Source organism: Periplaneta americana, chromosome 2, assembly GCF_040183065.1.
Source record: "Periplaneta americana isolate PAMFEO1 chromosome 2, P.americana_PAMFEO1_priV1, whole genome shotgun sequence".
Classification (NCBI taxonomy): Eukaryota; Metazoa; Arthropoda; class Insecta; order Blattodea; family Blattidae; genus Periplaneta; species Periplaneta americana.
In genome coordinates, this window is record NC_091118.1 from 186,119,784 (window position 1) to 186,142,474 (window position 22,691).

Genomic DNA, 22,691 nt, shown 5'->3' on the forward strand with positions numbered 1-22,691 from the left:
ACAGAGAAGCAAAACGAAGATCTCATCAACATATGACTGAAAACTTTCGGCTCAGAGCATGTGTATAATCTTTTCACTGTAAGAAAAATCCTAATATAAACAATAGCACATGACTGAAGTGAGGCTTCATTGGCCGCTGTTTGGCACCATAGATTCTCAGTACGTGTTCCAGCCTACTGTTGTACATTCTGTTTCATGTTAAGCATTTCCCGTTACTCATCAAGTAGGCCTAACCTTACTACTATGCATTCAATTGCTTAGGAAACATTTACTTTATAATTACTGTGATTAAAACTCACTTAACTTATTATATACATTTAAGACTATTTGTTTTTCTCCGCTTTTGAGAGGGTTTCTACCCTTAAGTTTAATAACCAAACACACCGAGGATGCAGAACCATACTTCAGTACCACGTGCTTACAACGTGAACAACTACGAGCTCAAGTGACGCCACCTTGTTATAAGAAGAGACTACCTTGGTGTTACTGTTTGTATTCATCCGCGTTCATAGCACATAACAAAATATAAAAGTAGCTTTTCTTTTAAATATCGTTTTACATATGAGTGAAGTTATGTGTTTCATTGTACCGATATTTAACAACTAGAATTAAATTTTTTATTTTCATACAATACAAGATGATTGTTTTCAAATACGGACTATATTTTCCTGTGTCGTGTGAGTGTTTCGACTGTGAGCCAATCACGGGTATGGCAGCCACGTGCTTGTGTTTACATTAGGATTTTTCTTACAGCGAAAACAGTATAGTGTTGCATTCTTTGACTTAGAAAAACTGGAGTCATCCAACTATTATATTCTTCATTGTACATACCATTTTTGTGACACTGACATCATCATAACAAATCACCACGTCACACAGAATTACATTTCATCTCCTTACATAAGGCTTGCTGCTGGTGGCCACAAATAATAATACTGTACCATAATAAAAAGATTAAATTAAAAATATAATAATAGAAATGTCTATATATTTTGTTCATTAAATCGAGGGTTTACTGAATTTTTTTTACGAGTATATTTATTTATTTATTTATTTATTTAAATTTAAATATACAGAATGCAGAATAAAGAATATAATTACAAAACAAACAAGAGAAATAGAAATAAAATAATACAAGCAATATAAAAAGAAGATACAGTAGTATTAACAAAAATACAGTAGTATTAATTTCAGCAGAAGCCAGACTACTAAATGAACCAAGCATGTGACAGTCTCATTAACGAAGTCCATCTTCGTGGATCACTTCTGGAGTAAAAATTATAAATTGATTCCAGATTGCAATAATTGTGTAAATACAAGTGCGGTTCTTCATCCTGTATCTATTATGAAATACAGATGTTAGTTTCGTAGTTCATGTACAGTTACATAAATTTTAGAATGTAGGCCGTAACACATGACTGTGGGAATAGTTTATATAATTTTAATGTTGTAATATTGTGTCCTGTCCATGCACCAGGCGGGAGGAGCGTGTCAGCAGGCCCAATTGTCAGTTGCGTGGTCCTCCCACAGCCACTCATTCACATGAGAGGTGGGTCATTGCTTCCTTGTTGTTCCATCTGTTTGAATGACTTGCTGTTTAGAATTTTGTCCTACCAGCTGGAACCTTGATATTACCTGTTGTTTCTACATTCCTTTTCAGAAAATAATTGTATTTCAGTTATGAATTCTAGCATGCAGAAGCACTCTTATACCCATTTTAACTGATTGTACGCATACCACCTACCTCCAGTTTCTAGTATTTCTGCAATGCCTGTCTGTGTATTTTATGCACACATTATTTCGTTCATAGTTGTTACACATGACTATCTTTCAGATAAGAATTCCCTCTCTAGAATAGTAACATTTGTAGAAAATAAGACCATGTTTTTAACATAAAATATATTTCTTTCGTGAATTGGAAATTTATCTTTTGAAGAGGTGGAGAAGTTCAAATATCTTGGAGCAACAGTAACAAATATAAATGATACTCGGGAGGAAATTAAACACAGAATAAATATGGGAAATGCCTGTTATTATTCGGTTGAGAAGCTTTTATCGTCCAGTCTGCTGTCAAAAAATCTGAAAGTTAGAATTTATAAAACAGTTATATTACCGGTTGTTCTTTATGGTTGTGAAACTTGGACTCTCACTTTGACAGAGGAACATAGGTTAAGGGTGTTTGAGAATAAGGTGCTTAGGAAAATATTTGGGGCTAAAAGGGATTAAGTTAAAGGAGAATGGAGAAAGTTACACAACACAGAACTGCACGCATTGTATTCTTCACCTGACATAATTAGGAACATTAAATCCAGACGTTTGAGATGGGCAGGGCATGTAGCACATATGGGCTAATCCAGAAATGCATATAGAGTGTTAGTTGGGAGGCCGGAGGGAAAAAGACCTTTAGGGAGGCCGAGATGTAGATGGGAAGATAATATTAAAATGAATTTGAGGGAGGTGGGATATGATGATAGAGAATGGATTAATCTTGCTCAGGGTAGGGACCAATGGAGGGCTTATGTGAGGGTGGAAATGAACCTCCGGGTTCCTTAAAAGCCAGTAAGTCAGTCAACTACTTTGGAGTAGTGTTCAGAATGTCTGACTGTGAAACTGACAGGTTCAGGATCGAATCCTGGTTGGGACAAGTTGCCTGGTTCAGTTTTTTTCCGGAGTTTTCACTCAACCCATTAAAAGCAAATTTTGGCTAACTTCAGATTTCGGATCCTACGTTCATTTCACCATCTTTACCCATCTTGCCTACTTCAATACTCATATGTCGTCTTATAATACGGGGTTAACACAAATCGATCTAATGGATGCCCCAACCTCAAAACAGGATTCTTCATAATAATCGCCAAAGAGTAGCCAGAGACACAAATGGCTACACATCAATACACGTGGGGGGGTGTTAAAAAAAAACAATCATAATTTAAAATCCATTTTGTAGTGAGTCATGCGCGAAGTGCGAAAATTGCTGTGGAGTTACTCCCCAGAAAAATCCATTAACACGAAATTAAATTAGCAAACAATAATTAGTTGATGAATTCAAGATAGGGTATGTAAATTTATTAGAACTCGTTTGAAGCAGCAATGTGGTTCGTAATTGTACTAACAAGAAAACATTCTCATGAGGGCAGATAAAAGTTATTTCTTTCTTCCACTGTGTTACAATGTCAAAACAAGTGGCTATACAAATTTTGGCACTTGAGCGCAATCACGAGAGTCCCCCAGAAACACAAATTCATGAAAAGATTTATTGGAACAGATACAACAATTGAGCTATATTTCAAATGTTCCCCACCCGATTGAGACATTTCTCATAACATGGTTCAACAGAGAGGTGCAGACGACTGTCACACACTGGTTCCGATCCCAGGCTGCAGACTTCTATGACACAGGGATATACAGAAGTTGTTCCCATGGTATGACAAATGTCTCATTTTCGGTGGAGAGTATGTTGAAAAATGCCCCAATAATATCTGTTCTAATAAATCTTTTTATGAAATTGTGTTTTCTTTCTGTAAACTATCCCAGGGAAACTTACTTTCTGGAGGGCTCTGGTAATTGCGCTCGAGTGGTTAAAATTTGTATAAGCACTTGTTTTGACATCATTAGCACAGTGGAAGAAAAAAAAAAACTTTTTATGTGCCCCCATGAGAATGTTTGCTTGTAAGTTCAACTTGGAAGAAGCAACTCTGTATCATGTTCTAAGTACCTAAATCTAATTATGCAGGACGTAATGTAAAATGCTTGTAAGTTCAACTTGGAAGAAGCAACTCTGTATCATGTTCTAAGTACCTAAATCTAATTATGCAGGACGTAATGTAAAACCCAACAAAGTAATAGATACTTCATTAAAATATAAAACTGGTCTGAAGACCATTAGAATAAGCAACAGAAGAAACAACAGTGATTGACCTATTACATTTGAGTTTGCTTCATTTCTATCTGTATCTCATCAGTGTTGTGTATACATTTGTACAAAGCTGTTGTTCTGGGTTCGCATTCAATTACTAAGTTAATAAGAACACAGTATGTTTCTATTCTTCATCGTAGATGTCGTCATGTTTCTTTCCCCCATATGTCTTGGTTTGTGTTCTGAATTTTATCAGCTTAATATTCTGGATTCTTACTATCCATTTTCTCCTTGGTTGATTCTTTCTTATCTATAATCTATTCCTTCAGCTATATCTCCTGGATTTCATTCCAAAAACCCAATTTTTTTTTTTTTTTTTTTTTTCATTTCTTTTGTTTACGATTTTTTGCAAGTATATTTTGGCTCAATAGAAAGCTATGTTTCGAACCCTTGTTGTTCAGAATTCCTTTCAAAGTACTCGTCATATTTTAATTCATTGTACGTCTCTTTTTTTCAGTAATTCACTGTGTATATTATTTATATTATAGTTTTATAGTTGAGTTGAATGTTGGAATTTCTCACACATAAAGCCTGGAACATCTGCTTTCTTAGTTACGTTTCACAGTGTTATGTGCTGCTGCATGAATGCCTTGTATAATTGTACAAAATATTTGCTTTAATTTACTTACGTTATATTGTAAGGATAGAACTTGTATCCCTCATTGTGTGATCAGAGCATGTGAATGTTAATGTTGCATTGGCTATGTCTGAATTTTTCAATAGATATTTAAGCTTAGGAACAAGATTGTAACTGGCATGACAATTTTGTTTGGATGGGTGAAGAAAGAATAATGCTGAAACTGATTAGGAAGAGAGAAATGAGACTGGGTTACTGCCTGAGAAGAAACTGTCTTCTGAAAGACGCACTGGAAGGAATGGTGAACAGAAGAAAAGTTTGTGGCATAATATATCAGTTGATAGAAGACATTAAGATATATGAATCATGTAGAGACTGAGAGTAAGGCAGAAAATAGAAAAGATTGGAGAATGTTGGGTTTGCAGTGAAAGACGTGCCCTTGGGCAGAAAGCTATGAATGAATGAATGAATACAGAGCATTCAGCTTGGCTCCTACCTGGGAACACATGCATCAAACATCTTGCTTGCTTGGCCAGCGTAGATTGCATCATTATAACTCGACGTATTTTTACTCACACTGTTCCTATGTATTTTAATGAAATTGTTATTCCATGTAGAAGTTGCAGTTTGTCTCCTTATAATGTCTCTTAAGTTTCTATTGTGTGATGATTATTCTTGTGTATTTTATTTTTTAAGGTTGTTAGGTTGTGAATAACAATTTCATCAAAAGATGTTGGGAAGGGAATACATTAATGCAGATAGACACCACTTTGAACAACTATAACATAGATTAGTATTATTATGAAATAAAAATATAATTTTGTGCATGGTATTATTAATCAAAGTTATATGAGTAAAAATACGTGTGAGATCACAGATCCATAAAGGCAATAGTAATATGCGTTACAAGAGCGGTATGTTGAAGTTTTCATGTTCGAGGAAAAGTTTGAAAAAGCGAAACGTAGTTGAGCTTTTTTAATTTCCGAGAATTGAAAGAAAACATACCGCTCATGCATCGTACATTATTTTGTGCGAAGATCGTTTATTACATACCTGAAAGAGGAATTTCTAATTAGTTGCAATGAAATCTCCATCTTGGTTTCTGTTCAATGACGGCAAATTTGCAAAACAAAAATATCTATCTTCAACATTGTTGCTTTAAAATGTGTTCTGTGTTTACTATACTCCAGCAGGCCATGATATACGTCTGTCTTTTTTTCCCCCAGTCTATGATAAGTCTGGAATATTGTTGATTTTTTCACGGCTTCCTTAATGTTACTTGCATCACGACTGCAGTAACTTTAATGGAGTTGTAGAGTTTACTTAATTTTTGCAAATATTTAAAAACAATAATTAACAGTGCAATTTAGGTGAAATTGCAGTGGTAAGTTTCCAATTTATAATTATTACTATAGTGAACGTCTCTAAAAATAATATGTTAAAAGCCTAAAGCAGTAAAATCGATACGTCACTTAAGCGGTAAGAAGAGGGAAATTGTTATGTGTGTTAGGTTGGGAATACTGAATGTGGAATTTTAGACTTTCCGCGGATTGGTTTTGTGCGGAAACCAAGCAAATACGCACAATCTCGCACGAAAGTGTTTTCCAGCCATGCAAGCATGTCTGATGTGCGTGTTCCTAACAAGGAACCAAGCTGAATAAGTGGCAGAATATTACAAAGAGCCAGAGCAAATTTAAAGCATTTAGGATGATAATTTTTTTTTTTATATCTATTTGGTTGCAGTGCGTTACAATGTTGAATGACAGCATTTATTTCCAGTTATATAGCTGTTATTCACTTATCAGTATACAATTTTATATATACATAGATAGGTCTACTTACATTACAGGGTCCCTATCCATTTCACTGAAGGAAGATATTGATCGAAAAATCAGTGTTATTGTGAAGTTTTACACTCATTCTACTTTCTTTCTACATGACTGACATTTATGTCAAAACACACACTCTATCTTTCAGTAGTGGAATGAAATGTAGACCGTAACATGTCAACTGTAATAAGGACTGCTGCTTCCCTGATACGATTCTATGAATCAAGTAGACCATTGCTAGTATATACCTTGGACTTTACGTAGTCCCATGCAAAAAGTCTAAGGGGGTAAGGTCCAGTGAATTGGAAGCCCACAGCCGAGGTGACCTTCTACTTATTCATCTCCCTGGAAAGATTATGTTCAGGTAGTCATGGACAATGTGTGCAAAATGTTGAGGAGCGCCATCTTGCTGAAACAGAACTGTATCCAGAATGCCATCCTCTAGAAGCTGCAGTTCCAGAAACAGTTCTAACTTGTTGAGGTAGATGTTACCTGTTATTGATTTCTCGGCAAAAAAAAATGGGCCATACAGTTTTGATTTTGTCATACCCAACCAAACACTCACCTTTGGTGTATCATGTTCCTACTCCGATGTCTCGTGTGGCTGTTCATATGCCCATATTTGGCTGTTGTGTCTGTGTACTTTCCCACAAACATGGAAAGTGGCTTTGTCAGCGAATAAAATGTTGTCCATTAAATTATTGTTTTATACAGCCTCCAGGAGGCAGTGTTGCCATACCTACTGATTTAGCAGGAGATTTCCTGTTCTTCCATTGAATCTACTGCTCTACTGATTTTTTGTCAAAAGTCCGAATTTCTCCTGCCTTTTTGGATAGCTGCAGTCATCTAGTTCTATGCCCGGATTTTCAACTCATTACTTTAGTACACATATATTATATCATCATGTTTTATTTTTGCATCTTATACACAAGTCTATGTTTTCATTTGATTGCCTGCTCATCATAATGCGTCACCACAATGATACTTACAAGAAGCAAGGAGTCGCCTCTCGTCTGCGAGTCCAGCGGTGGATTATATCAGCACACAGCAGATAAAGACCATGTTTTATACACCTGGTTCACGCAGCTAATGCAGTACTGTATTTAATATTTTTAAAATAAATCTCGCTGTATCGAAAATCTTTTGCGAATACACGAAAAATTCCTGATTAATACATTTTAAAGCGAAACATTGCCAATAAGACATTACTGTGTAAAAACAAAATTGTATGCTGAGTAGTGATGATAGTAATTATATTTAGCAAAATTGTTCCATTTCATTGGTTAGGGATGTGCTATATAGTAATACAACAGTATCATCTTTCTTACAGTACACTGTTTTGTAATTAATATATTTAAGTTAAAACAAAGAGGAAATTCATGTTTATTAATCTACTGTAATCTCCTGTTTTTTTTTCGATGATTTTCTCCTGATTTTTGTGAGTAGGTCGTGGCAACACTGAGGAGGTCATAACACATTGCTCGACAACAGGTGAAAACTTCGTCCTCAAAAGATGCAAAACTTGATGTTATAAGCATGTTTTTATAGAGTGATACGTAGAGTTTTCCACACTGTGTTGCAAGGAACAATCAGCTCCCTACTGAGGCATCGAGTTGATGTCTTTGGACTCCTATCACTGGTAATTTGAACCTGCTGCACTCTGTCTGCCGATATGCGTTGTCCATGACGTTTCTCATCACACACACTGCCGGTATGCTTAAATTTGTTTACAAGCAGAAGAATGTGTGCACCTGTTGGAGCTGGTTTATGAAATTTACAGATAACTTCAGCACTGGTATCGTCATATGACAGTCCACATACCCTTCCACAAACAATAACAACCCGTTCTTCCATGGTAAACATTGCCTACTGTGCTAACTGCAGCTGCAAAGAAAATAAATAAATAGAAGACTGCATTATAATGGAAATGGATACGGACTTTAGAGACACACTGTATAAGCACATATAAACACATTTTAAAATTTATTTTACTTTTTTTTTTAATGTGTTTATTTCCCTCATTCACTTTTCTCGTACTTTAAAAAATATATTCCTGAGATTCTACTATATTGAAAAAATTGTGAAATTATTAATATCATCATCATCATCATCAATAGCTGTCAGGGTTTAGGCCATTTGGCCTGTTCCGTCTCAGGTGAAAAGCTGGTCTCTCCATCGCTTCTTTGGGCGTCCACGATCTCTGTATCCAAGGGCTCTGTAATTTAATAATCTCCTGGATAGTCTATCATTTGGCATCTGTAGAACCTGCTCATGCCAGTTGCTCCGAGACTTGTGCATTGTCTCTGTAATGGCTGCGATATTTAGTTCTTGTCGGATGTCTTCATTATATTTATGGTCATAGAGAGTGTAGCCTGCTAGCGATCCTAGTAATCTCATCTAAGCTGCTTCTATTCTTTTCAGTTGACTAGTTGTTAGAGTCCAAGTTTCTGATCCATATAGCAAAGTTGGAATGGCCATTGTTTGTAGAATTTCAAAAATTGTGTCTTGCCGGAGCTTCTTAAACAGTGTATTTCTAATTGTTCTTAGCTGCTGTTGAAATTTGGCTAATTTATTATCTACATCTCGAGAATGAATATAGGAGAGATTACAGCCAAGGTAAGTAAAGGCATTTACTTGCTCTACTCCAGAGTTATTGATAACTATTTTAGTTCTTATAGAATTTTTACCAATAAAGGCCATGGGTTTTTGTTTTGTGTATAGAAATTTCTAAATTATACTCCCTTGCTTTTTGATATAACCTATGAATTGCCATTTGTAAGTTGTCTTCGGTGTTAGCTAATATAATTAAATCATCTGCGTAGAGCAGAGTGTTAAGGGGTTTGTTATCGATCATAAAATGTGTGGCCAAATCAATTTGCCAGTCCTTAATAAGTGCATTAATATATATATTAAATAAACAAGGAGACAGCAGACAACCTTGTTTTAAGCCTTGATTTGTTATAAAAATTATTAATATGCTAATATTAAATATAACTAGCTTCATCTATAAGGTAGGCTATTACTATAGCACTTAAGCACAAATGGCCAATTATGCACCCATAAACTGGAAATCAATCCAGAAGACTGCAATGGTTACCTGCTTTGCAATGCTACTGAGTTATTAAATATAACATAAGTAGTTTAAGTGATGGTGAAAGATCTTATATTATTTTAAAATGCTTATCTATATTTTGTTATTCTTTTCAAAGGTCGAAAAGTGGAAGTGAATATGGAGACCAAGATGATAGTCCTGTAGATAAGCCTTCCACTCCAAGGAGAATGGAACCTGCCCCACCTCCTAAGGAGAATGCTTGGGCGCGACGATCACAACAGAACCAAGGTCCACGCAGTAATGACCCCATAGTAAGTACATGCACTTTCATAATGCTTATAAAAAATTTAATCTTGTTGCTTTTAAAAAAAATAGCAAATCTGGCTATCAGTACTCAATGAAACGAGCACATATGCAAGCTCACATACTTACACATGTAAAGCAACAATGATGTATTTCTTTCGTCTTCTTTGTCATCCCCTTTGACCATCTTCAAGATCCTTCAGCTACTTTCTAAACTCATTTCTATCTTGGGTGAGGTGTTTGTTTTAGTCTTGTGTTTAAATTATGCCTTCTTGTGAATGATTAACACTTTCAACCTTTATTCACTTCCTTTATTTCATTCTTAAGGATACACGAGGTGAAATTTTGCCAGTTTTGTTGAAGAAATTGGATTTTTCGTTTTTAACATTAAAAAACTATATGATTCAGTAAAAAACTATATGATTCAGACAGCTTCTCCACAAATTATCATGCAGACAGGACCCTTTTGTCAGCTGTTTCGACCGTTATTTTTAAAAGAAAGGTTACACACTCTGGGTGATCCTTTAAACTCAATTTTCTTCATTTTCATTATTCTTACATAATTATTGCTTTACAGAAGATGTTATGCCTTTTCCAAATTTTGTGTATGATTTTTTGTGGGAGCAAATTACAGGAAAAATTTTTTAAATTTTAGGTGGAGTAGTGCTTTTTAAAAATACAATTTAAATTTACAAAAATTTTAATAATTCATATAATTTTGGATCAAATGAAATTAAACTTTGTACAGAGGCTACTTATATACAGCATATCTGTACAAGTCAGCCTGGTTGGTGCAGTTGGTATAGCACTGACCTATGCCCGAGGTTGCAGGTTCGATCCCAGCCCAGGTCAATGGCATATAAGTGTGCTTAAATATGAAAGGCTCATGTCAGTAGATATACTGGCATGTAAAAAAACTCCTGTGGGATAAAATTCCTGCACACCGGCACGCTGATATAACCTCGGCAGTTGCAAGTGTCTTTAAATAAAACAACATTTTTTTTTTTTATCTGTACAAATTTTCAAATACCTATCTCAAACAGTTAAGTAGATTCAAATTTTACCTCATATCCTTGAGTCACTTTAAAATCACATTACTTTTGAGAGAGAGAGAGAGAGCGAGAGGATTATGCAGAAAACTTGTATGTATATATGGCACATAAAAGAGGCAGTGTTGTTTTTTTTTTACATACTGACCTGTATGTGTATCTGGTACACAATGTGCTAAAATGATTCTTCCATCAGACACCACATTTTAGAAAAATACAAAATGTGGTCGTAATAGGAAGTACAAATATTCTTTGTCTTGTTAAAGTTTTATGCGTAATGAGATTGTCATACCTTGTGCATTTTAATTACTCATATCTTTGTAATTGACATAGGTATTGTATTATTTCTGCATATACCAATTAGTGAACCTGGCTGTCCAAGCTCGGCACGAATTAGTATTCTTAAAGATGTTCCCACTATGCCTGATCAAGCACCAAAAATAAAATATAGTGTTCCAATATCTTTATGATTTGTTGAAAATATTCATCGTTGCAAAGTTAGTAGAATGGCTGAGATTAGAAAGGTGATAGATTGTAAATCTATTAAGGAGAATTGCTTCTCTTCTACTATCAAGAATGAATAAATTTGCTAAAGGTCTTATACTTATATATGTTCTATCTATTAAGGTTCGAAACTCTCATACGAATACCTCATGTTAATAAAACAACGAATCTTGTGTTCAGTACTGTGTGTGATGTCATTTACTAACGTAGATAACATGAACAAAGAAGTATGAATAATTTAGAGACATTCTGTATTAGAACCTTCGTATGGACCTAAACACAAAATTTGGGCATTCTCTAGTACTGGCTCACAGTATGTTTTATATCATTTCAAAGAGTTGAGAAAAAACGTAATTTTTTACATTAACTATTACACTTTTACTACGTCACACTACTTTCGACCAATAAAATGGTACGAAAGGACGTCTTTCAACCAATCATGGCTGCTCATCACACAATTTTATCGTGTCCCTAGCATGTGTTTAATTTTATCGCGTCCCTAGCATGTGTTTAATTTTATCGCGTCCCTAGCATTTGTTTATTTTTATCACTACACTAGCATTTGTTTCTTTGTTTGCCAACATTTCAAACTGCACTGGTCTGGACGTCAAAAAATTACAAACCACTCCAGTCGATGCACGGCACTTTCAAATATGACTCGCATTGGCATTCAAGAACAAGAATTAATAAAGATCACTGGTCATATATGAAGAGCACCATTTGGAAATCCTGAATAAGTTAAGGGATACACCATGTACATCAACGAGTTCACTTCTTTTATGCACACGTCCAATATAACATCAACTGAACCACCAACCACTAAAACATTCAAATTTGAAAATTGTACTTTCAATAATTGTTTCTTTTAAAATTATTCGTGTTTATTTTTTATTTCATTATCGTTAATTAAAACGTTTCTTGTTTATTTCATCATCCCTAATTAAAACTTTTCTGTTTATATTATTTAGGTTATGTTTGTTATAGCTTCTGCTATATGATATTTTGGATAGTTACGTATCAGAGATTGTTTAATACTAAGATTTATTAAAAATCATCTGTCAAATGACGTTTATTACTGGGATCCGGATGACTGAAGTGAAATGCAAATGTTTTAATAAAAATGAAATTGAATCAACAAAGCCTTCGTGACTAGTAACAGTCCACAGAGTTCAATGATGATTCCATAGTGGGCACAACTGATACCAGTAACAAGAAAACATAATCATAAAACACTACTGCCATCTAGTGTAGTGTTGAGATGGTACAATAATGCATTTGAAGACAATTGTATTTTCGTAAGCCAATTAATATTTTATTGTATTGGAGTACTTTTTACTTCTAATCTTTATATACTTTCTTCTAATCGTGTAATAGTCAATTAAATCCCACTCGAGTTTTGATTTAGCGATAAAATCAAAACCTCTAGTGAGATTACTGTTGATAATTTACAATGTATTTCAGTTGGTGTAACATCATCATTTTGTATTCGTCCGATAAAAGCATAATACATGTACAGTTCAGTAAACACTCTAACTCCAAATTACTTCATTGAAACGTAAAAGGTAGGCATTTGATTCGAAATCATGGTTGGTTGAGTTGATTGGGTTAGCATATTGGAGTTTTTCCATTTGCCTTCCTGCTTCCCAGTATTGTAATGACTGATCTGTAGCTGTAAAATTTGTACAGTTCTTGTGGTGTGTCTAATCCATTATAGTATTACCTTCTTCACAAAGTTAACAATTAGGAGTAGGAAAAATATTTATTTTATATAGATGGAGAGCCAAACAATCATATCCCGTATATAATCGAAAACATAGCTTTCATTTGGTATCTGGGATATTGTTATTAATAATTTTCTGCCCGTCTTCCCAATATAATGCTACTAAATTGTCATTCAAACCCAGGTTCACAAGATTGAATGCAGTGCTCCAGCCACTGATGACTGTGCAACTAGATGTTCTGCACAATGGCCAGTAGTGTCCTTAATTAGTCTCATCCTGAAGGGATGTTCTGTAAGACAGTCATGTCTAACTAGTAATCGAAATTGAGGTCCTCCCATTTTTCTCAGTTTCGTCACAAGATGTTTGTGTCAGTTTAGGATTCATCTTGTTTTCCTTTAAAATTTTCGTTAGATTTTTTGTGTCCTATTTTATGACTATTGATCAGATTTTTTGTATTCGACAGATAATGGAGAAAAAATGGGAGTATAAGGGTACAGTACATCAGTTATTCATAGATTTCAAAAAGGCATATGACTCGGTTAAGAGGGAAGTATTATATGATATTTTTATTGAATTTGGTATTCCCAAGAAACTAGTTCGATTAATTAAAATGTGTCTCAGTGAAACATACAGCAGAGTCCGTATAGGGCAGTTTCTATCTGATCCTTCTCCAATTCACTGCGGGCTAAAGCAGGGAGATGCACTATCACCTTTACTTTTTAACTTCGCTCTAGAATATGCCATTAGGAAAGTTCAGGATAGCAGGCAGGGTTTGGAATTGAATGGGTTACATCAGCTTCTTGTCTATGCAGATGACGTGAATATGTTAGGAGAAAATACACAAACGGTTAGGGAAAACACGGAAATTTTACTTGAAGCAAGTAAAGCGATCAGTTTGGAAGTAAATCCCGAAAAGACAAAGTATATGATTATGTCTCGTGACCAGAATATTGTACGAAATGGAAATATAAAAATTGGAGATTTATCCTTCGAAGAGGTGGAAAAATTCAAATATCTTGGAGCAACAGTAACAAATATAAATGACACTCGGGAGGAAATTAAACGCAGAATAAATATGGGAAATGCGTGTTATTATTCGGTTGAGAAGCTCTTATCATCCAGTCTGCTGTGCAAAAATCTGAAAGTTAGAATTTATAAAACAGTTATATTACCGGTTCTTCTGTATGGTTGTTTCACCCTGAGAGAGGAACATAGGTTAAGGGTATTTGAGAATAAGGTGTTTAGCAAAATATTTGGGGCTAAGCGGGATGAAGTTACAGGAGAATGGAGAAAGTTACACAACACAACTGCACGCATTGTATTCTTCACCTGACATAATTAGGAACTTAAAATCCAGACGTTTGAGATGGGCAGGGCATGTAGCACGTATGGGCGAATCCAGAAACGCATATAGAGTGTTAGTTGGGAGACCGGAGAAAAAGACCTTTAGGGAGGCCGAGACGTAGATGGGAGGATAATATTAAAATGGATTTGAGGGAGGTGGGGTATGATGATAGAGACTGGATTAATCTTGCACAGGATAGGGACCGATGGCGGGCTTATGTGAGGGTGGCAATGAACCTTCGGGTTCCTTAAAAGCCATTTGTAAGTAAGTAAGTAAGTAATTTTTTGAGGGAAGATCTAATTTAAAGTTTGCTCTATTTTGATTTTGGAGGTTTTCTTTTTCTAGAGTATCAGCAGTTACATTCTCTTCTAATCTAACATGTCCTGTAATTCAATGAAGAAGCCACCGGCGTGGTTCAGTTGGTTAAGGCGCTTGCCTGTCGGTCTGAAGTTGCGTTCGGGCACGGGTTCGATCCCCGCTTGGGCTGATTACCTGGTTGGGTTTATTCCGAGGTTTTCCCCAACTGTAATGTGAATGCAAGGTAATCTATGGCGAATCCTCGGCCTCATCTCGCCAAATATCATCTCGGTATCACCAATCTCATTGACGCTAAATAACCTAGTAGTTGATACAGCGTTGTTAAATAACCAACTAAAATAAAAAATAAAAATTCAATGAAGAATTACTTCTGTGTTCCTGCTTTAACTACCTGATACAAATTTCTATATATATTAATTACGTTTCGTGATTAAATGTACTGTTAATTAGAAAACTGAATTGGAAGTTTCAGCAGTTTGGCACCATCGCCACTAACACAGCCTTCTTTCTTCTCACAGTACAGATGTAAGAGGTCAATGAACTCAAGTCTGTCTCTGTACACAAACCTCCCTCTCTCTACAACGTTGCAGTCTTCTACTCACATTGTTCAGTGGCTTGATATTAGTGGCTTTTAAATTAAATTTACACGAAAACCATCCACACTATTTAAATACACCAGAGGGATAAATGATTTTTTATTTAGATTTTCTATCGATATGGATAAAAATCACGATCCTACTCGCAGTAGTTACTTGGCACGTTAATTTTGCACTAATTAAGTGAACTGCAATATGTTGCCATCTAGTGAGCAAAAGTTCGATTCTTGCCGTGAGTGGAGTGTTATCTTCATTCTAGGGGCTTCATACTTCACCCATGTCTTGCTTTCAGACATTCAAATAAAGAAAATCTCACCCAGAGAATTGACGTCTGGAAAGGTTCCCAAAATGCTGGCTGCGTTTCCACGTTGGATGGCTATTCCTATTCGTTGCCGTAGGTAATTGATGCAGTGAGGGTCTCCAGTAACAGTCACCAACTTCTGCCAATTTCGGAAACTAGGTCTTTTGCTTCTTTACACCAGGAGCCTAGTGTTTCGACAGCAAAGATGATGAAGATGTAATTGTCTAATTGTCTAGCAGTTACCGAATAAGAGGGTGTTAAACATTTGGGGGAAAAAAAAAGAAAACCTTTTTTATTTTTTTTTCTCTCTCTGAGAAAACTATTGACTTCCCACCAATATGATATTACACTTTTTTCTTACATACAACAAGAGCTATTCGCTCTGAAAATCTGATGGATTATTTCACTTCCACCCTGAATATGTACTACAATAATTATTACATATTCATGTCTTGTAACAATGAAATTTCGTAAACAAACCATATCTGGTTTATTTTTTGAGAGTATTCTACTTTCTTTATCGTTCTATTTTCAGTGCAGTGCCTTGCATGTTATTAGTATTTATATGATAGATTTTATATTGGCTGAGAAGCAGTGTTAAAGTTAATAAGTGAATATCACAAAGATTACATCACATTTCTCATTATGCCTTGAACAACAGTCCGGTTTAGTTATGTTGTAAGTGATATTATTACCTTTTGTGTTGAAAATATGCTGTCATTTAATAACAAAGATTAAATTAAAAAATTGACAAATTGTTTTGTTATCATTTTTTTACTGCATATAGAGTGTTAGTTGGGAGGCCGGAGGGAAAAAGACCTTTAGGGAGACCGAGACGTAGGTGGGAGGATAATATTAAAATGGATTTGAGGGAGGTGGGATATGATGATAGGGAATGGATTAATCTTGCTCAGGATAGGGACCAATGGCGAGCTTATGTGAGGGCAGCAATGAACCTCCGGGTTCCTTAAAAGCCAGTAAGTAAGTATCATTGTTTTACTGAATTTTACTGAACAAGATTATTTTTGCAGGAGGGAAATGGTCGAGTTAGTCCACATAGTGACCATTCAGAGCATGAGCAAGAACATCGTGGAAGTAGGAGGGATTCACCTCGAAGACATCAGACACAAAGACCTGAGTCGCCTCGCAGATATCGTGAACCTGCTGATTCTGACAGGAGGCCGCAAAATGCCCGTGGCACACCACGCAGGCAATGTATGTATTTGAGAATTTGTCTCATTCATTTAGTGTTCTGCTCAAGGGCAGGTCTTTCACTACAAACCCAGCTTTCTCCAGTCTTTCATATTTTCTGCCTTCTTGTTTCCTAATATGATCCATATATCTTAATGTCGTCTATCATCTGATATCTTCTTCTACCCCCAACTCTTCTCCCGTTCACATTCCTTCCAGTGCATTCTTCAGTAGGCAGTTTCTTCTCAGCCAGTGACCCAACCAATTCCTTTTCCTCTTCCTGATTAGTGTCAGCATCATTCTTTCTTCACCCACTCTTTCCAACACAGTTTCATTTCTTATTCTGTTTGCCCATTTCACACGTTCCATTCTTCTCCATATGCACATTTCAAATGCTTCTATTTGCTTCTCTTCACTTCGTCGTAATGTCCATGTTTCTGCCCCATACAATGTCACACACCATATAACAGCTGGCCGAGGAACTGGTGGGTGCTGCTGCACTCTATCAGTAAAGAACGAAACTACTTCTGAGGATACCAAATGGAATCCTCGGGCAAATCGTATGAGTCAGATTACAGAAATGTTAGTGATTTCAAATGGACTCATTCGAGTGGAAAGGGTTAAGACGACATAATTTGGGTTAATTGTCTGATTTTATCTCAGCTGTGTACATTAGGCAGTAGCATTTTCATTTCTGAGGACCTTGTACCTAAAATAATTATGTGACTTTTATTTCATTTTAATTTAGATCAATTTACGTTAGAGTTTTAATTGTCAATACAGACTGACCAATCTTGGATTTTCTTGAATTTTTACACAAGCAGATGACAGAGATGACAGAGGAGGTCGAGGACCTCCACCCAGGGGTGGAGGATCTGTGCGTGGTACAGACAGACCAAGAGGTGGAAGAGATGGCAGGCCACCTGTTGATAGGTAAGTAATATATTCTTTGTGCTTTAAGAATACCCCTCGTATTAATATACCAATAGAATTCATGATGTTCACACGAATTGATGGTTCTTACAGAGATCATAGACGTGATGGTGGACCACAGGATGAATTAGGTCGCATGCCAAAATACCGTGAGCATGAGACACCAGTGAGTATACTATTTTTTCTCATATATTATTAGAGTGTTTCCATCCTTTTATGAACGTAAATATGTTTATGCTGAAGTGTCATTTTGGAGGTATGAAAATACCTGTGCTGACTTTAAGGGCCCCTTAAGATGAGGACAATTATCTGCACCACTAGAGGCTCATTAGTGGTTCTGCAAACTCACGTTTGAATTTTTACAGCAATTTAAGAAAGCGTCAGTATATACTGGAATTGTTGGTACTGCTACTTTTATTTATTTATTTATTTATCAATCATTTCGTTTTCCACTCTCCTTCTTTTCCTTGATGATCTAATGAATATTAAACTGTTGTTGTTGTTGTTTTCTAATGCCAGGTATTTGACAATAAAGTCATTTGACCTCTTGCACTCCAATATTTTTCAAAGATATTATCATGGCCAGCCACTGAAGCACAGATTTTGAGGTGTTCCGAATCCATTTCTTGGTTTGAGTTGCACAATCGGCAGTTAGCGGACTGATATATTCCAATTCTATGCAGGTGTTTGGCCAAACAATCATGGCCCGTTGCCAATCTAAATGCAGCTGCAGACGATTTGCGTGGTAAATCGGGAATTAACTGTGGATTTTGATGCAGAGAGTTCCATTTTTTCCCTTGGGATTGTGTTATCAAATTTTGTTTGTTGAAGTCTAAGTATGTAGATTTAATAAATGTTTTCACAGAGTAATACGTAGATTTAGTAACAGGTCTGAAAGTAGCAGTGCTGCCCTTCTTTGCTAAAGCATCCGCATTCTCATTTCCCAGGATTCCACAATGGGATGGTATCCATTGGAATACAATTCTTTTATTGAGTGATATTAATTGAGAGAGCATTTTAGTTATTTCTGCTGTTTGAGATGAAGGTGTGTGTTTAGAGACTATTGATAGAATAGCTGCTTTGGAGTCTGACAATATAACTGCATTTTTAAATTTATTGACGTGGCATAGAAGATTCCTGAGACTTTCACTTATTGCAATGATTTCTCCATCAAAACTTGTTGTTCCATACCCAAGAGATCTATAAAGTGAGAAGAGACAGCACATAACACCTGCTCCGGCACCTTGTTCTCTGGAGATCAAGGATCCGTCAGTGTATAAATGAAGCCAGTTTTGTGGAGGGTACCTAATATTAATTGTCTCTAAAGACAATTGTTTTAGTATTTCATTGTTTACTTCTGATTTTAGTATTTCTTCTGTTAAATTTAGATTATGTTCTATATTTAATAGCGTTAAAGGGTTTGGTTTAATTTGTAGGTTTTCCTTTAAATTCGGGATATTGATTTTCTGTTTTAATTCTTGAACAATGGATATGAAACTTTTTTGAGTTTTCAATCTACAGAGAGGACTATCAAACTAAATTCGAGGTTCAGGTCCATTTAGTGACTGTGAAATTTTTGGAAGGTAATACAGAATTATAGCATACCTTTATTTGCAAGAGATAATTAATTAAATGCTCAGATCATTGAATATCCTCCATTTGTCTTTTAATATGCCAATAAATGTCTGTGATGTTATTAATACTTTTAAAATCTGCTTTTTTCATTTCCTTCTAATTCACAAGAGAAGGTATCATTGTAAAGTAACTATATTTTTGTCTATATTTTGTAGAAATATAAATCTGGAATTCCTATATCACAGATTTTCTATACATAAATTACCATGCGTTTTTTTTTAAATTGTTTAACTAAAAAACAGTTAACCTGTGCACAGTCTACGAGAGTTTCAAGTAAAATAACCAGTCAGTTCGTGCTTTTTGAACATATTATGTTGCAGGGTCAGGTCCCAAATCAGGAAAATATAAAAATCTGTTTGTATTATTATTGTGAATGTTCTGAAAACTTCTACAGGGTTAAATCTTTCAGAAAGGGTTGAAACTGGAATGGATGCTGTAATTGTTACAATTCATATATACGGCCAGATACATTTCATATTGTATTAACAAAAAAAAAATCAATTCTATTATAAATATAAAATTTTATGTCCTGTTTTTGGTCTCGTTTTAAGGTCTTCTTACCCTTGATATTGGAAACATCTAATCCAATGTTTTACGACCTTCACACATCTCTGGACGATATTTGGTACAGTAGAACTTGGTTATAACGACATCCAAGGGACCTTGAAAATTATGTTGTTATAAACGAGTGTCGTAGTAACAGAGATTCATATTATCAGTCTAGTGAGGTGGAAAATGAAAAATAATAGACATAATTAGGCTTATTTTAGATTTATGTATTCACTTTTAAGCATACCATGAACACAATAAAATACATGTACAATTATAAATACAGTATCGTGTATTAAAACAGTTTGTTCATTACTCACCAAACTTATTTACTGAGGAGTGAAATAAACAGTCATTTTACTCTGTTGTTTCCTACTTGCCCAATATACATTTTCTAAATTAAATTCTATGTTCATTATTTCAGTTGCAATTTCACTGCTCCCTCTCCTAGCTTCATACTCCCTCCTCTAGCTTCATAGAAATGTTCACAATTCTAATGGATTCTAAAGTGTCACTCACTTCTTTTAGTGGCCATACTGCTTTAAAATGCGTGCACTTAGTGAAAACTTCCTGTCGAAACTGACCGCATGCAGGTACCATTAATACCACATAAATTCGGGCAGGTTACAATGGGATGGGGAATCTGCCTGCATTCCAGAGGTTTATGATAGAGGGGAACAGTAAAGGATTTGCCAGATTTCAGCAAAATATTTCTTAAAATACTTTGGTTCTTAGAAAATTGTATTCCAAACTGAGGTTGAAAATGACGTTATATGCGAGGTAGATGCATATACGTTTGTCGTATTAAGCAAGGTAGGAAAGCATATGTCTTATGGGGAATTAGTTGGAACCACAGAATATTTGATGTTATAGGCGAGGTGTCGCACAAAACGAGGTCGCTATAACCAAGTTCTACTGTATATTATTTATAGGAATGCCTCCTTTCTACATCCCTATGATATATTCATGTGCCACTTCTGATGTATGACATGGTGTTTTCTAAAATTTATAGTTTATTGAAAACATACACGAACAATCTGAATGAATATATATATATATATATATATATTTTTTTTTATCCAATGGCACCAGGTTGTCTTTCGACATTTCTGGTCTTCTCTCCTGGCTGTGGCTTAGTTGTAACCCACTTCTGAGGGCGCCCGGAAGACGGAGTTACATTACCCTGATGATGTGATAGGAAGATTATGATAATGTGGTGCCAGGAGAGGTCTTAAATCTAAACTTAACCTAAATTCCAGACCATGGACAAACACAGGAATAATCCCCTTTAAGGAAAAATTCCTGTGCTCTAACCGGGAATCGAACCCGGGACCTCATGAACTATAGCCAGAAGCTCTGACCACTAGACCATGAGACTACATTTTATATGCAATGCCTTCTGTGTATCTTTATTTCTATTGTTTCCTAAGTGAAGTCGAAAATATTTCAAATCGATAGAGACTTCAACTCAGCATTTTTTTTTTTTTTTTTTTTTTTTTTTTTTTGGTAGCCAAGTGTAAGAGTTATCAAAAAATAAATACTCCCCTTCTGCACCCACACACACATTTATTCCAGCATTATTGTCATTGTTTGAAAGACCTTTATGACAATTGCATTTAAGACTTGTCACACAATTTAATTTCTTCCAGGGACTCAAACCAGTGGTCTTTCATAATAATATTTATTTTCGAAAACAGCTATACTTATGGGGAATACTGTGAGTGAGGTACCACTGGGATCGATGTTTTGGCCAAAAATTGATTGACTAACAATATTGTGTAACTGGTGCAAGAGCCATGCACTGTTCCACTTGTTTGGTCTCTGCTGCCTGACTGCAGACATAGACATTTCAGGATCTCCACATAATAAGCAACATTGACAGTAGACTACACAGGAAGAAATTCTTTACGCACTAACCCCTCAGTGTCAAAGAAAGCCTTCTTGTGATTTGTCCTTTGATTTAGGCGTGGAAGGTGTTTCCCATTGTAAACTCTAAACTTTTATCTCTTGATTCATTACAAGGTTCGATCTGTGAAAGGAAGCCAGGGTTTGAAATTGAATGGTCAAATATTTCTGAGGATATTGTGTGATTGTGCTTCTGGTTCTCATTCAGAAGACAGGGAACAAACTTTGCATCGTATGCAATTTTTCTGTCTGAATGGCTGAAACAGATCCGTAAGACAAAGAGGTCTCTTCTGAGATTTTTCTAATGGTCAGATGCTGGTTTTACCTAATGACATCGAACTTCCACAACATCTTTATCTATGTGATGTTGAAAGTTGCCTGTGCCCTGGTTGTCGTCCAGCAAAAAATTTCTGGTTTTAAATCTTTGAAATCATTTAGCAACTGTATTTTCTGTCACAGCATCTTTGCCATAGACTGTTCTTAGCTTCTGGTGAGTTTCCCAAACTGCAAACCTGTTGGTGTTATCTAATGCCGGGCTTTGGCAACGAAGCCATTAGCGTTCTTGCTCTCCAATATTTCTCTGTAGAAAACTTCACAGGTTATGAGATGATCTTCAGTCATTTCTTCTTCTTTGTTGCATAGAGAGCAATTTGGATTTGTGTAAATTCCTATTTTATTCAAGTGTTTGGCCAAATAATCGTGTTCTGTAAGCAGTCTGAATTTTGCTACTGCAGATTTACGTGGGATTTCTGGAATAATTTCTGGTTTTTTTATTAAAATGCTCTATTTTTTATCTTTGGCTTTGGTACATAGTGCTTGGTTTTGCTTGATTTTATATTTATTTTTAATTAATCTTTTGATGGATGTAAAAGGTAGGCTTGTATTTGTATTCTGAATTAAATTGGATCCTTTTTTGGCAAGAAAGTCAGCAGTTTCATTTCCAGCAATTCCGCAATGTGCAGGTATC

The 22,691-nt window shown here is 35.5% G+C and overlaps 1 protein-coding gene across 5 annotated transcripts in view; it reads left to right on the plus strand.

Annotated features, from left to right (window-relative positions):
• Nucleotides 1–22,691, plus strand: part of eIF4B (eukaryotic translation initiation factor 4B) — a 57,735-nt gene that overhangs the window by 30,794 nt on the left and 4,250 nt on the right. For 3 of the 5 annotated variants that reach the window (XM_069819125.1, XM_069819127.1, XM_069819130.1), the window contains exons 8-12: nt 1,478–1,549; nt 9,532–9,685; nt 16,543–16,726; nt 17,524–17,635; nt 17,729–17,801. In XM_069819125.1, coding sequence (XP_069675226.1) covers nt 1,478–1,549; nt 9,532–9,685; nt 16,543–16,726; nt 17,524–17,635; nt 17,729–17,801 — 595 coding nt within the window. The remainder of the gene's footprint in view (nt 1–1,477; nt 1,550–9,531; nt 9,686–16,542; nt 16,727–17,523; nt 17,636–17,728; nt 17,802–22,691) is intronic. The other 2 variants (XM_069819126.1, XM_069819131.1) reach the window with 2 other exon arrangements.